Here is a 16,700-nt window from a genome sequence, read left to right as displayed (position 1 = left end):
TACCCACTCGCTTACTTCCGGTGACAATGACGAAAGTTGGCCAAACTTTTCCCCTGCAGGCAGATATCAAATCCCGAATTTCAAACGGCGAGTCTCCGGCTATCGGGCTACCAGGTCTAAGCAGTCCAACGAAGATAGGCCAACTTTTTATGGCGTAAAAGACGGGCTGTTCGTACACCGTGATTCTCACGAAATCGTATGAAACCTGTCCGCGAAGATGCCGTTGACTAACAATAAAATCAGACTAACCTTGTTCGTGGTTTTTTTTCTTTCTATCTTTATTTTTTTTCTCCCCCATTATCTCAACCTCCGATCGACGCAGTCCTGTTGCACCGCCGGATGAGGTGACGAGGATCGCGAATCTCTCCGAAGCGAGTAGTAGGCAACGATCAGCAAACTTGTCGAGAGGCTGGCCCCGAATCAGGAAAGATGTCAAGAGGCCAGTGGCAAGATTGCCCGGAGACTCGACAGGTTCTTTGATTGCTGTTAAATTGCTCTCGATCGGTTTCTTATTCGTTTTGCCCTTCCCCCAGATTTTCCGCAACCTTGCCAATTTTTCTTTTCTCTTTCTCTATTCATCCGTCAACTTTAGCGAAGAATTAGTGTTTCGTTGCTGCGATAAATTGCCCGGGTAATCGAGGGGAGCTCGCATCGAATCTTCTTGCAACTAATAATTCCTTCTTAGCTCTGCAACTTTGGAATTGCTGCAACTTCCGCGATATCGTATGTAATATGTACCTAATCGTTCGGTTCAACGATCATCAATTATTTCGAAGCTTTCTACATTCACGTTTATCCACGATTTTCTTCGCACGCTTCATATTGCGACAACCGAGAATTGAATCAAAGATGCGGAACGCGTTTGCGATCCCGAGAGGAAACTGCACCGCACACACACATATATCTATCAAACCAAGAGACAGCGCACGCCACTCTTTTGAATTGTTTATTCGGTGGAGTAAATTGGTAGATTTCATACGAAGCGATGTTTGAAATTGAAGGCGCGACATCTCGCGAACGTCGTCGTCTTCGTCGTCTTCGTAGTCTTCACAGTCTTCACACTCTCTTCTCCCCCTCGTCGAAGCAGACTGCTCGAGATGGTATTGGACTCTTTTATCCCTGTACCATTGTCTTTCCCTCTCTCTCTTCCTCTCTCGGTTAGCGGCGTGGATACGCCGGGGTGTCGGCTCAGACAATGGAGTTGTCACCACGCGGCCCAAAGCGGCTGGCGAAAGCGAGAATATTCCCGATACGATACAACCCCCGACACAATACCGGCGAGAACCATCTGCCCTACTCCGGACCCACTGATAACGCCCATTACCGCCGAGGACCGATAGGAATTCAAATGTGCGGGACGCCCGGGCGTGTGAGGCGTGATGCCTAAAGTGGTACGATACACTTACATATCCAATGCGTCGGGAGTCGCGGAAAAGTCCGTCTGAAGTTCAACCCCCCTCCCCACGTGTAGGAGTGCTCGCTTCTGTCGTTTGTGTTGGTTCTTTATTTTTTTTTTTCCTGTCTTTTTTGGACTTTGACTTTTCGTTCTTTTTTTCAAAGCAACAAACAACAACACTCGCCCGACGCGGCGCGGGGGAGGGGGGGGGAGGGGGATTGTCAATATTTCATTTTCCCCCGAAACTGAAAATATAATGGAATATCTGATGCCTCGGGGGCAGGGGGGGTTGAAGTGGATGTATGATACAGTCCGAAAAGAGAGGATGAACAAAAAAGAAGAATCGTACAAAATATCGTCAGAACGTTGGGTATGTATTGGCCGTCGGATGGTCGGGGGAGGGGAATCGAGAACGGCGGCAAAAGTGAAACGCTTGTAGGTTTCTATGTATCTCTTCGTGTTCGGTGCGCGAAACGGGCAATTCAGTTACAGGCGTATAATTGTTTGTAATTCAATCCTCTAACGCAATTAAACGCAAAAACTCCCGTCAGCCGGCAGCCGAGGCCGTCGGGTTTGCCTTTGCCGGGGTGGTTAATTGAGTGTGCTAATTAAGGGTGCGATTGAACTCGAAATACACCGGCGCACACGTTTGCGAAACACCCTGAAAAACACCCCGCTCGCCCTTCGCCGTCCTATTTCGGACCATTCTTACTACAACCCACGATACTGCCGAGTGCAGAAAAACTCTGTTGCACCCCGCTGCTTATTTTCTTACCTAATTCGTGCAAAATCTCTCAGCCAAGGGTTGAAACGGTCGCGAAGGCGAGATTATGCCGGCTGGAAATAGACTCCGCGGAACGAGATAATCAACGTTGATGTTACGACGGATTTTCAATTATGCCCAATATGTAACTGACTACTTTCCTATGATCGTGGAAATCATCGTTACATGATAAGTGGCGAATAATTTTCACGTTTCCTCGAAAATCCTGCAACTACACACTCCTTTAAACCCTTTTCTGCATTTCTCGCTCTTTCTTCCTCCCCCTGTTTTCTTTTATATTTTTCAATCTTCCGCCTCACGCGCATATCGCGTCCTCTTTCCACTTCTCCCCTTTCCCCGGTATCATTTCCACCGCACGATACGGCAATCTTATACCTCGTGTATACGTCGCTTATACTGCTGATTGTACGACCCTCTTTCGGTACGTACCTACGTGCGGTACTCTTCAAATTTCATGCACTCTCATACCTGTACTACGTGCGGTACGATCTGCCGCGGCGAGACGCCTCCTTTCAAGATATCCTCGAAACGTGTTTCGGTTAGTTGAAAAAATTCAATGCTCCATTTCCTATCGCTTTTATGTACGCAATGACGAGAATGCAATAACCGCTTTTCCCAATTTTTGCGTCGACTCCTCGGCAACGTTTGCTTTTTCTTACGCTTGATAAACAGTGGATATTATCAACCAGGATTATTCTATATTATTTATCAATGTTATTCGAATTCAGCAGTTCTATTTGTTCGTTAAAATCCGGCACTTGACTCATTTGAATTCAACGTACCAACGAATGTGACTTGATCAAAAACATGAGAATAACGAATACGAAGATCGCATTAATTGCGGTAAAGAAATCTGTGAATTCATTGAAAACCTTTGCAATATATCTTCGGCTTGAATGAAATCGAGTAGTGGTTGATTTTCGAGTGACAAGCCCCTGAATTCGATGCCTTCTCATGTCAGGGAGGATTTATAACGTCGGGGGGGTCTTAATCGCTCCTTCAGGATTGTTCCTTTCTTCGCCGCGTCTCTTTCGACGATGAGACCAGGTATTTTTAATCTCGAAGAAGACGGTTTATTATTTTTCGGTGGGAGTTTTTCACTTCATAAATTCAATCGCCTTCGAGTTTATTGGATTTCAGGTAGATCCCCGATCTCCTCTCGCTTCAGATCGCAACCTCCGGCCCCGGACTCTGAGCGAGAGAGAATTTAGTTTCGGGACGATCCAACCGCCGCCAGCTTCCCGCGTCGTAGCTTCTTTCGCCCCTTTGCGGTTCTTTCTTCTTATTCCCGCCTTTCGCCCCGCAAGAGCTATTAGGCGAGGAATTTTTATAGAGTAATAAAAATATCTCACCCCACCGCGAGGGCGGTAAATCATTTTTGTCATCTCGGATCCCCCGCTGCTTCCTGTTCAACCGCCGGTCCGCACGTCGTCGCGGTTCTTCGGTCAGGAAAAAATCATCGCCTCATTCAATTTGACACACCTTCACCCTCTGCGTTCGAGGTTTTCAACGGATATTCGTCCGATTTCCTTAAAAGTGGAAGAGAAAAAACGGGGAAAAAAAATAAAAATAAAAATACGTTAAACGAATACAGTATCTACTCAAAGATTGAATCATTTCCCAAGAATTCGATCCTCTCATCGTTATATACGATCGGAATCCGTTCGAGTTTCCTGCCGCGAATTAAATCCATCAAGCCGCAGATGTTTGAACTGGGGGTTGTTTGCTCTGGAATGTCGGAAATGTGGTTTTTTTCTTTTCTTTTCTTTTCTTTTTTTTTTTACTTCTCTTATTTACATTTTTTTCACCTTACCAGGTCGGAATTAATCTCCGACGAGTTTAGCTGCAGCGGCCAAAGCGTGGCTGCAACTCGCTCGATTACGGATGGAAATTAAGTTTGCGGATTAAGTGTCTCTTAATTTATTTGTAGAGTCGTTTCGATATAGTCGCCCTACCTCGTCTAGCGTATAACACGATCGGACGGAATATTCAGGTACACAATATCGCAGTTTTCCAGGAAATATCTCTCGCCCCGACTTATCGGACGGATATTTCGCCGACGCGTTTTTCAAAATCGCAAAGCAAACAGTTTCCGACTCATTATCCGCGGCTAATACGATTCTCGCGGTATCGCCCCTGGATTGTTCGTTCCTGCGAATGACGCGGCAGCTGAGCCCCCAGGATCAGGATCCACGTAGCTTTTTCCACGTATCTTCTCAGGGAATCCCCTCGTCGGCGGAATGACGGAACGGACGCCGGATACAGAGTCGTCGGCGGTGGCTCGATATTATGCAGATTTTAGTTGGACGCCGGGCGAGTAGTTAGGCTGCCCGAGGTAATAGGGGTTGATGCATGGCTCCCGGGCGGACCGGCTTCTCTCCGCGGCTCTCTTTATTTATTTAAACCCCAAGTGACCCCGGGCAGACGGGTAACGTCGGCGGCGCGAGGGGGGCGGGGGGGACTTCCGCCGGCGGTTTCCGAAATTCGAAGGAACCCGATTGGCCGGCTCCGGTAACAATCCCCCTTCGCGACTCCTTGAGTTACTGCTGTTTTCCATTCCTCGACCGACTCGCCATCCCAGCTGACTCCCAGCAGGCCGATTACCCCTCCCCTACACCCTTACACCCTCGCCATCTCACCCCTTTACCTCCCGCGCGATCCTCACGCCGCGGCGCCGCTACCGAAGATCTGCAAGACTGCAAGACGAAAGAGTTATAGATCCTGATCTACACGGTACCTTTACCACTGACGCCAACCTCGCAGGGGATTCTCTCTTCCTTCGCAGCATCGACTCGAGTTGGCTCGAGCTATCCCGTCGACTGATGACCAAAGGCCAACGACTAGCCCCTGCATGTTTCGGTCGACTTCGTTCGGCGGTAAGGGATGTTATCGCGCTAAGGCTAGGATACCACTGAGATTAGTACTTTGGTAAAGTTACCAAGTTTGTCGTCACGATCAACCGGCGCATCAAATCTTACGTACCTACATAGTTTGTACCCTTTCGAAGCTCTGCAGTGGCAAAGTTTGAAGTCATTGCCGCAGCTCCGAAAGTAAAAATTATTTTTTTCAAACGACAAAAATATAAAAATATTCAAGAATCTACGCTACAGTGACAGAATTACTATTTTTCAAGAAGATCTCACTCGATTTCACTGCAATGTGATTCTTGACAATGTTCGAAAAATGTTTCAGCAATGCTAAAAATTTACCTATAATACCGAACTAGCTGTATTAGCTACTGAAAATTGATCGTGACCACTGAGTAAATGTTTTCGATAAACTAATTGTATTAAATACATTTTCCAATGTGTAAATGCTTCGAAATTTTATCCGTCCTGTACTTTTTGATACATAAAACGGACTCGCGGTCAGGAATGTTACGACATCCAGCGATTTCGTTGAAATGGGTGGCAAACGGTGCTTTTCTTCTTTTAAACGTTCATGCGTGACCTGGAGTACAGTGCATTCAGTCATCTTTTTGCATAGCTCTTTGGTTTTTCACCCTTTAGCTTGGCCAACCGGGACGCCTGGTCGCCGTTTTCGATGCCGCGGCATCGTCGAATGATTCAAGCTCCCGCTTGTGCCTCGCAAATTCACCGCGCATGTCCCTCTCTCTCCTCTTCCTCCTCCTCCTCCTCCTCCTCCTCCTCCTCCTGGATCCCCGTCGTTTCTCGACAAACGCACGCACGCGGCGTGACGCCACGACTGCTGCTGGCAGACACTGGTAAATTCTCCACGAAACTTCCCCGTTTTCTCGCAAGCGTCATGCTGCTGCAGCATCCTACGCGTCCTACAAACCGAAATGGGGCATCTGAACGACCTTCGTGTTATCGTACGGCTTATACTGTCGGGGTCTCTGCATCTAGTTTAGAGTTGCTGGATTTTATTCAATTTCCCTTATTCGCCGAGGTAAACTTGTTCTCCTCGAGTCTTTCCATTTCGCTACGGATCACTGGAAGCAGCTTTTTTTTCAAACGGAATGCCGCTTTATTTAGATACCATTTTGTAGAACAGGGAAAAATCGCTTCTTTTTTTTTTTTACGTAGAGCTGTCGAAACAATTCTTTTCCGGAATCGGGTATTCGGAGAAAAATGAATTAATCGAGAAAGTAATTCGAGCTATTGCGACAAAAAAAAACGGATTTTAATGTTATCAGGTATATTTTTTAGTCGGTAATTACACGTCGAGCACATTGAAGGTGGGAAATATTTTTTAGATAGAAACAAACGACCAAAAATTACAGTTTATGGAGTAATTCGCACGTCGGTGCGCAGAGTAAAATGAATGCCGTCTGATATTCGATTTTTTTTTTTTTTTTTTTTTTTCTCGGTATTCTGGAAGTTGAGAAAAAAAAAAAAATTAAACTGCTATGCGAGAAAGATCGTAATGAAGTTGTTGATGGTAAAATACATCGACCACAGGAATGGAAAAAACAAGTAAAATAATTTTGTTTATTAGGCTATTACACACGGGGCGTTCTATTTTTCTGAAGCCTTAGATTTTCACATATTTTTGAATATCATTTAATATACGAAATAAAAATGCATAGTGTATATAAGGAGCGTGGGATGAAATGAGTGGCGGTGGAGGGGGGGATTAAGTTAGGTTAGATTAGGTCGAGTTAATCCCCCGTAAGATGCGATTTTGTAATCTGCATAGTGCTGCGCCAGGCAGTATTTGCCTTTCGGGGAGCGAGAAGAATAGGGAGCAAAAGAGAGAGAGAGAGAGAGAGAGAGAGAGAGAGAGAGAGAGAGAGAGAGAGAGAGAGAGAGAGAGAGAGAGAGAGAGAGAGAGAGGGAGGGAGGGAGGTAGGGGTGAGCGCATAAAACAGTTTGCCTAGAATATTAAATCCGTTTTCCTGAACTAATATCGTACCTACTTACCTTACCTACTTTCGCCCTTCGTACCTTATTGTTAGTCCTTGCACATATGTGCGTATAGTTTTCAACTATTTACGTATAAGCTCCGCCTCGAGCAAGCCGCTTTGTCGCGACAGAGATTAGAAAATTAGGCACACGCGAGTTTCTAGAATGTCGGATGTCGTGCGGTCAGCCCATGTTCACTTTTTCTAAAGCTAGTTGGAAAATTTTCTTTATCTCGACACTTTAGCCCGACGATTTTCTCGCCTCTTCGACGAGCTTTAAACGCTTCAACTATAAATTCAGGCTTGTTGTAAAAACATGCAAAATTGGCGACAGTCAGGCAATCTCTCGAGCTACTGCCTATGAACTTCAGAATTATTACGTAATATGTAGAAGTTTTTAATCCGAAATCTATAGCGATGGGTGAATTTTTTCAACGCTGATCATTTGCCAATGTATAAAACTCGTTTGATTCGTTAGAGAGCTTTTAGCCATTGACTTGTTCGATTGGAAATGTAGAAATTTGAATTCATAGTTTGAACATATTTAAAATAATTGTACAGCATGAAATTAACGAACGTATCCGCTTTAATAATTAATTTGAATCGCTTCGTGAATTTCTCTGTAAAGTGAAAATGAATTTTTGGTCCGATTAAATCGGCGAAAAGCGGAGTTGAATTTGGAAATTGACATTTTTCGGAACAACGTCCCGCGAAGCTTGGATAAAACGATGCGAAACACGATTCCCCGATTATTTTGACGACGATTGATCAGTCCGCGTATAATATTTTGTATAAATACCCGTATACGTATACAATGCCGGACGAATTATCAGTTGGGTATAAATCACCGAAGGCGGGGCACGATCCCTTTTGTAACTCACTCGTCAAAGGTTTAACCTTCGACCAATCTCTCGGCTCTCCCGGCACATGTACGTGTACACAAATACTATCATTTCCGGTACACACACGTACGAAATAGCTACAACGCGAGATAACGGCGATGATTAATAAACGGAACAGATTTTTACGGCATTTACATGTGTACACGTATCTTCCTCTGCGTAGGTGAAAAAAAATTTCACCGAGCGATCAAAATCACCATTCGATACCCGAGCAAAGTCTATGTACATATTATACATATATACGTATCTATGTATCTTGGCTGGAAGAGTGCCTACAACGAACGGTGATCAAATTTCTCTACGTTATATAACAGGGTGCGGATGATAATTCTGGAAATGGCATGTATATGCGTGTGTGCGTGCGTGTGTGTGTGTGTATATATATAATATGTACCGTGCAAATATATACGCAGGTATAGAATATGATGCTGGTGGGTATATTGTAATTGGGGGCGGTTTCGACAACCGGAACGGCGTAGTTCTAACGGATTAACCAACTCGCTCCGGGCTCGAGATTACTTTACATTTATATATGCCCACCTCGTCTATCCGCCGCTCTACGGCATGCCAGCCAGGCCGGTAAGAGAGGAGGAACGAAGTCTTGTTTTCAAACGGTTGTGCGGACGATAAACCCCGTATAATATACAGCGTCGCTCGCATGACAATCCTGCGGAAAGCCGCGGAATTTAAGCTTTGTCCAAATATCACCAGCGGAGCCGCCCTAATCCGTCGCTGCTGCTGCTGCTGCTGCTGCTGCTTTTGCTTTGGCTTTTACTCCTGCTTCTGCAGGCTACTTGAGAAAGCTCGGCTGTCGTACGACCCTTGGTAATTATCACTGTAATTACTGGCTCTTGGTTTATTTGATCTGCCTTTATTTGCCTTCGTATAATACACCCTCGAACGGCGACCAGACGGTGCCTGATTTTGCACCGAGTTTATGAAAGCTCCGAGATCGTTGGTGCTGATGCAGGGGTGTAACGAAGGTGGTGGGAATTGGATTAGCATTTTTCTGTTTATCGGATCGAGACTGGCGATTAATCACAATTCGTCCCGCTGGTTGTGATTAATTTACCGTTGATATCGCGATGTACGAAATTTCGTCACTTCGAATGAACATTCTATGAAACATATTCTTCGACGTCTTTAACCCCTGCGAAAAAACGCTTTTTTTCCTTACGCCTCGTCGTTGCGACGGCTTAGTACTTAATTATATGGAGTCGCTAGTTAAAAACTCATGCTCTCGTCTAGGGTACGTTAAAAAAATTTACGTACCTACCGTATAGTAGGTGGAGGAAAAATTTTTGCGAAAGACCTTTGGATCGATGTTTCAATCAAATGTAATAAATTATAGTACGATACAATTGTAATTAAAAAAGAAAAGCGTCGAATTGAATGTGAGAGGGACGGTGTATAAATGTATAAATGAAGTTTCATGAGAGGGTGCTTTGAAAAATTCAGAACAATTAGCCTCAGGTGCTCAGCGTTGTGTCCGCGAGAAATGCGGGGAATGAATCGACCTAATTCGGTGCAAATATTCCCGTTGTGTAAAAGAACTTGCGGCCAGCAGAGACACTCGAAACTACGCATCCCGGGGGCTTCTTTGAAACGTCTTTAATTGTTTCGGGCGCAGGCGCCGCGCAGTCATCTGGGAATTTCAATTAATGTAAAATTAAATTTCAATTTCGTCTCGGTCACGTCGCTTAGCCGCCGGCCTTTTTGCAGCGTGCTGCAGGGAAGGTAAAACTCGCCCGACAAACGAACGTCCGCTATTTTCTCCGTACATTGGAAAATTGTCGTACTCGGATTTCTCTGTTAATTGCGAGTGAAATTTTTTACGACGTGACGCGAATAGTCGCCAATTTTGTGAGGGGTGACCGCAGAGGGTGAATCTCGAGTATTTCCTTAGCTGCTAAATCTCTGCGCTGTTTATCCGTCGTCTCAGAGATGCATGGAAATAAAACTTCTCCAAGATTAGGGCACCTCCTCCTTCTTCCCTCAGGAACTCGCGGAAATCCCATGCACGGCATATTTCGCGTAATCTCCGAGGTCTATACTGAATAATAAAACGGATACGTTGCAACGCTCGCTGCTCTTGCTGCCGCTGAAACGCCCGCGCCATTCGCATCTGATGCACCTTATGAAATCCACATGAGATGATATTTTGCCGTGACTTTCATGCCGTAACACGTCATGTTCTTTTCTCGTAACGCAAGTACTTATGTATAATGACGAAGCAAAGAAAGAGAGAAAAGATTTTTCAAACAAGAAAGTACAGTTTTTCAAAGTAATTACTGTAAGTTTGTAAATGTATGTGCACGATGCATTCGAGATTGAAGAATAATTAAGGGACTCGAGGATTCGCATATTAGGGACGAATTTTCATCACGACAGATTTACTTTCATTAGTTTCAGTTTTAGTTAATTGATTTTTCGAAGAGTCGAGATCGTTTGTAATATGGCTTGACGAATTCTACAGTTTTCTTCTCCGAAACAATCGTACCGCAGAATGTGCCCGTAGAGATAAATTCCCGAGTCCGAAATACCACCGAGATCGAGAAACCGGAGGAAACAACGTATACCTATATTTTTGATGACAAGAAATAACTGTGACTTCCTTAAACTCGCAGAAATATTTTCAAGACAAAATACCAGTGGAAATATGTATAATTTTTTTGATATCGAAAATGCCCGCAAAAATGCCGTACTTTTCTAGAACCGAGCTTCGAACCTGGAAGTGATTTTGTCAAAAATGACCATCTTTCAATTCCTCTTTTAATATTCATTCGCGGTCGGCAACCCGCGTACGACACAAAAAACTAAATTATGCACCGCAGAAAGTCCGAATAGTCATTAACACCATCCATCTGACCGCACTTCGTCTCCGACGCAAAGTAATCGTTTATTTCACAAAACGATCACCGCTCCTTGTACCCTTGCACCAAAGGTTGGACAATCCGCTGCAACGTCTGAAAGGGTAAGTTGTTTCGAGACGTGCTACTCTCTTTCACCTGTTAATAATTAAAACGAGCGGCGGCCAGCCTTACGCTGCTTATAAACTATCGTAATAAAAGTCTGTGTTATTTTAAAAAAATTTCTTTCGCTCGTCGGAGCAAGCACCTCGCCGAGTTTTCGTCGACTTGGTCGTAGCCGCATTCGCGTATATCATGCACGTTTTCAAAAGCTCCGTAGCATTTCAAGCGGGTGTAGGTAGTAGGTAAGTCACCACCGGCGTAGCCGGAATATCAATTATTAATTTTCTGACGCACAGGGAACGCCGGACACCGGGTGACCCGGAGGGGCGGAAGGATGGCGCAGGGGGGAGGAGGGGGGGGAGGGGGGGTGGGAGTAGAGGGAAGGGGATTTCGCAATTCGCAAGCTCGCCCCGCGGGCGAGAAGCTTTCGCGAGGGGTTATCCGGGGGCGCTCGGAGGCGTTCGGAAAAGTTCGGCGAGGTCTCGACGTCGATTGGAGAACTCGGGGCGAGGAGCCCGCGGTGGGAGGCCGCGTTTGAAACGAGGCTTGCCAGCCGACAGCCCGTGCTCCGCGGATGCCAGTTGTGTCAAGCTAGGCGATCGAGTAGGACGCTCCTTAATCGTTCCATTTTCAAATCTTTCCCAACGCCTGCCTGTTCGCTAACTAACAACATCACCGACACCACCGCCACCACACACCACCACCACTACTAATACAACAACAACAACAAAAAAAAAAAAAAAAACAAGAAATTAAAATTAATAAATAAACATATACATACGTACATATATATATATATATGTATTCTCTCGCCACGCGCCACGCAACGGTTTAACCTACAGCATAACGCAATCTACGGGATAATAACAAAGATAATATTTATCATTGGTTATTCGTTTACTTTACGTTTTTTTTTTTTTTTTTATCTTCTTCTTGGCACACCGCATTAAACGATCTGTCGGAACGGAAGTACGGAGGAGAACGCGGTAAAAGGAGAAAAATACGAAGAAGAAATAGAAGAAGAGGAATAATCCGAAGACGGGGAGAAGTTGAAAATCAGCGTGCAACTGAGAAACTGATATATATATATATATATGTATATATATATACCCTGTTTGTTGTATCTGTTAACGTGAAGAAAGGAGACAGGATCGTTCGCACAACAACCTTTTTTCTTACTTCTATAGAGAGAAAACGAGAATATTTAAAAAAAAAAAAAATATATATATATATAACAATAATCAACAGGTACACTGCACTGGTAATAATAACAATAACAACAATAATAATATTCGCAGAACAATAAAAATATTAGCAATAATATTGATAATATAAGTAAAATCAACTATTCGCAACGCATTTGCAAGCCGAAAAGAGAAAAGCACAATAACGTAACGATCGTCGCGTCGCTTCGCTTTTTTCCATCTAATCAGCCCCGTCCCCCTCAGAAAGCAAAAAAAAAAAAAAAAGAAAGAAAGAAAAATTTTCTCAACCGTAGACAGCATATTACTTACTTCTTTGCCTATTCCCGTATTATGTACCGTCGATTTCCATCTCTGAAATACCCGTCTGCATCTCTGTAACAAGTCGAAATCTTCGGCGTAAAAAAAAAGGAAAAAAAAAAAAAAAACGAAAAACAACGGGCAAACGTTAAACAAGAAAACACAAAGGAAGATTAACGAAGAACGATAATCGACGATTCGCCTGTTTATGTATAATATTTGTATATTTGCAAAATATAGTGTAAATTGAAATTGATCGGAATTCGTAATACCGTTCTAACTGAAATTCTTAAACAAAAAAAAATCTGTAAAACCGAGGGAGAAGGGATTCGAAGTTTTAAACATTGAAGTTAACGCGTGCGTTTTGTTATATGTATACAAAAGTACGTGTGTATATCACACGTCGTGGATGTAGTCAACGTTAGAAGGGAAGGAAGAGATTAAAAAAAAAAAACCAAGTATATTTATGTATCTGGCTAAAGCCAGTCAACAGAATTGCAACTTAACCGATTAATCAAACGAAGGAAAGCATATTTACAAAAGGACGTAAGTCACTGGTCTTGCGTCTCTATCCTCAATTAGTGACGAGAATATTTGTGGTTGTTGTTGTTGTTGTTGTTTTTTTCTTATTCTAATCACTCCTCTCGCAACTATTTTCACGTACGAATACTCGTTTACACTAACAAAAAATCGTCCGCTTTCCTGTTTTAGATTATTAAACTTGAGATCGTAACAGCGTAGAAAAAAAAAAAAAAAAAGAAATATAGAAAGAAGGAAAGATATAGAAAAGTTACAAACACGAAGCACACGACACCCTCGAAGTATTATTAGAGTATAAGGTAGTTGTCGGACAGTTTGACAATTCTTTGTATATGTATATATATATGGTATTGTATACATAAATACGTATGTATTTATATATATACATGTATAAACACACACTTGCGCGCACCCAATCAGCCACACACATATTGGTATAAAAAATTAAATTAATTGTATAGGTTAAAATTTATGTAGGTAAAGAAAAGAATCGCGTTAAGACAATCAAGAAAAGTAGTGAATAAATTAAATAACAAATATACGGTTAATAATTAATTCGATAGAGTAAAGGTATAAATAAAATAAGTAGTATAACCGTTGAATCTGAATAACGTAATGTTAAGCTAGGGAATATCTGTCTATATTATTACACGCATGTGATCTCCAGCCTACGTATTACTGTTACTATTATACACATATATACGCGAAATTCTTTATACAATTACACGTATGAACCACTTTTGATGACCGAATAGCATATCTAGCAAAGTTTATATCGAAAGAGGATAGAAAGAAGGGAATAGGAAAAAAAGACAGTCAGACAGGAACCTGATGGTCTAAAGTTATATTCTACTCGCACAATCGTCATATCGCTGAAAACTCTTGGCCCACGTTTATATGTCAGGCGAGAGATTTTAACTCTGACAATCATTTTCACCTAGTTCTATTAGACATACTTTGTACTTTTTAATATACACACCCACGTATATAAATATAGATAAGTGAATGAATGAAGAATTAAACAAATCAATAAATATATATATATACACACATACATATATATATACACATATATACACATACATAAATATATCTATACACGTATACACATGTAAAATTGTAATAACTATACCGAGGGTTAATCGTTATATTTCTATAACACACTATCGTGCGGTATCGTCGTACGTATTATCGCCCCCGCAATCAATCCTACCCGCTTACACAAGCCCCCGTAACTTTTCTCTCTAAATAATCATTCCGCTCTTGTACGTACATAAATAAGAAAAACCACATCCGGTAGGAAATCTCGTTTATAAATCCCGAACGAGTTACGCATATTTGTTACGTAGCGTGAATGTCGTAGTCGTCGCTGTACTCCGTATACCTACGTCGTTTCAATTACATTAGACGATTAAAATTAACTTTGTCAAAGACACGCGCGTTCGGAATTTAGAAAAGCAAAAGGGAAACCCCGATAGATAAATTGCACTCTCGCGTCTGCGTCTCGGACCGAAATTTCATTTAGAAACGTAGATTCTGAAGGTGACGAAAAATAAAGTACAACAGGGTGGAACCGAAAATCTGCACATACATATTCGTACGTGTCGGCACGATCGCAGCTCGTTGTCCCTTCAAATCGCACTCCGTAGCCGTTAAATAAAACAACCCGGACAATCGTATCTCCAAAGTCCTCGTTGAAAAGCTTAAGATTATCATTGAATCGGTGAAAAGATTCATTCGTACATCCTAGCAATAAACAGCGTAAGCTTGTAACTATCCTTATCGCATAAACCTAGGGGGTGGAGGGGGACGAAAAAACTATCTTTCGACAAATCATTCGCACGTAAGAGGTTTAGACCATAGTTAGAAAATTCATCAAATTCAACCCGACGACACATATCCATCTGTAACGTTGATCCGTGAATCGAGTTCCGAAACGAATTCTGTCTAAAAAAAAAGAAAAAAAAAAAAAAACAAAGCAAAAAAAAATAAGAAACGACAAAAAACGTTCCCAGCATCCGAGAAGAAGTACACTAAACAAAAAAAAAAAAAAAAATACGAAGAATCATCCCTGTATAATTGACGTTATTACACATATCATAATACCACACGTTATATTACACGTATAAAAGAAATTTAAAAAAAAAAAAAACAAAGAAAGAAAGAAAAAAATCTCGCCGAAAGTGCAGGTGACGAATCAAGTGTCGATATAATAACGATAATAATACTAACAACAAGAATAACAAGAATAAAGGAAAGGAATAAAGAAAGAGCGGGAAAGTGAAGGCGGCCAGTGGCGCGTGGTGATCAGAATCGAGTGCAAACTGTGGTGCGGTTCGTCGACGGGGAGTTGCGGGGTGATCCGGCCGGGCCGCGTTGCTCCGGGTTTCGCAGCGTCCCGGCGTTTTCCGGAGGCCGGAACCAAGGCGTTCTCGCATCGCCCCGAGGGGTACGCGGAAAACGCTAAGATTGAGCGCGGTGCAAGTCAGACCCGGTTCACCACGTATTTTCATTCGTACTCGTTCGTGCCGGGAGGTGCGGTGCCCCTGCCCCCGCCAGGGGTTGCGAGCCATCTCCTCGGTCAGCAGGGCTGCAACCTCGCCTGCACTTGCACCTGCACCTGCACGGCGAGCGTCGTGTCAGCCGCGACTGCGGCCGTCGCCGTTCCGCACATACGGGGCCCGAATTCGGCCACCGCAACGGTCCTCCTGCAGCCGGTCGACCACCTCAAGGACGCAATGGTGAGTCCCACTTCCCGTGAACCATGTCGGGTCAAGAGACCGGTGCGAGGGTGAAAAACGAACTTTTCGTTGTTGTCGCGTTCGTCGCGAAGTACCGAGTCTCGAACGTCGGGTAAATCGGAAATCTTCTACCTACACGGAAAAAAAAATTCAGCTCGTGGAACTAAATATTAGATAGTTACTCGTAAACAGTTCGTCGAACTAAACGTTCTGTTATTGGAAGAGCACTGCATGGTTCGTATAACTGACTGTTAGTCAGCTGTAATAGCTGTACGTTGTTCAGCTCTCTCAGCTAAACAGCTTCGTTCGAAGAGCTAGACCAGAATTTTTCGGCTCCGCTCACAGCGCTTATTATTAAATAGTACAATTATATTGCTATTAGTATTATTTTTCATCATTATTATCATTATTTATTCAGTGTCATTTACATATTTGAATGGACTATTTAAACAATTATCTATCAACTGTATTTAAATCATACTCATGAAATTTGAAGGTTATGAAATATGTCAACGCACCAGAGCACAGCGCAACTTACAGCTCTTAGAGCAAAACCATTCAGCTGTGAGAGCTGAACAACTTGCAGCTATCAGACCTGACTAATATATAGTTGCTGTAACTGCAAGATAGACCGTAGAGTGCGTATAGTTACTGGAGCTGTAGAATACAGCTCGCCGAACGGAATTTTTTTTTCCGTGTAGAAGGCCGCTTACATTTATTGCCATGAGCGGAGCTACTTTTGTTTACGGTGGTCCAAATGTACCTGGCATTATTTCACCTGTCGGTCTACCGTGAGATTTAACCAAATTTTTGTCACCATAGCCTTGGGGGAAAAGAGCGGGTATTGCACTGTATCGGTAAAGTTTACGAGGCTGAAGTTATTAACTTTGATGTAAAAGAATCTCAAGGAGTCGGTTTTTCGACATAAATGTATGTTTTCATTTTTTTTTTCTTATCACGGTTTACCAAATTTCAGACATTCCTAAAGGTGGAAAGTAA

At 43.0% G+C, this 16,700-nt stretch overlaps 1 protein-coding gene across 7 annotated transcripts in view; it reads left to right on the top strand.

The window, feature by feature from the left end:
• LOC124302987 (polypyrimidine tract-binding protein 1) overlaps nucleotides 1–16,700 on the top strand; it is a 350,109-nt gene that overhangs the window by 179,870 nt on the left and 153,539 nt on the right. The window contains exon 1 of one of the 7 annotated variants that reach the window (XM_046759631.1): nucleotides 11,491–15,701. The exons of the other annotated variants lie outside the window; for them this stretch is intronic. Within the exon in view, the coding sequence (XP_046615587.1) occupies nucleotides 15,699–15,701 (3 nt within the window). The 5' untranslated portion in view covers nucleotides 11,491–15,698. Of the gene's footprint in view, nucleotides 1–11,490; nucleotides 15,702–16,700 lie in introns of those variants that run through there. 7 annotated transcript variants of the gene reach the window in all.

Source organism: Neodiprion virginianus, chromosome 4, assembly GCF_021901495.1.
Source record: "Neodiprion virginianus isolate iyNeoVirg1 chromosome 4, iyNeoVirg1.1, whole genome shotgun sequence".
In the NCBI taxonomy this organism is placed as follows: domain Eukaryota; kingdom Metazoa; phylum Arthropoda; class Insecta; order Hymenoptera; family Diprionidae; genus Neodiprion; species Neodiprion virginianus.
The sequence above is the reverse complement of the archived record's forward strand: the minus strand, read 5'-3'. Positions and strand labels throughout refer to the sequence as shown.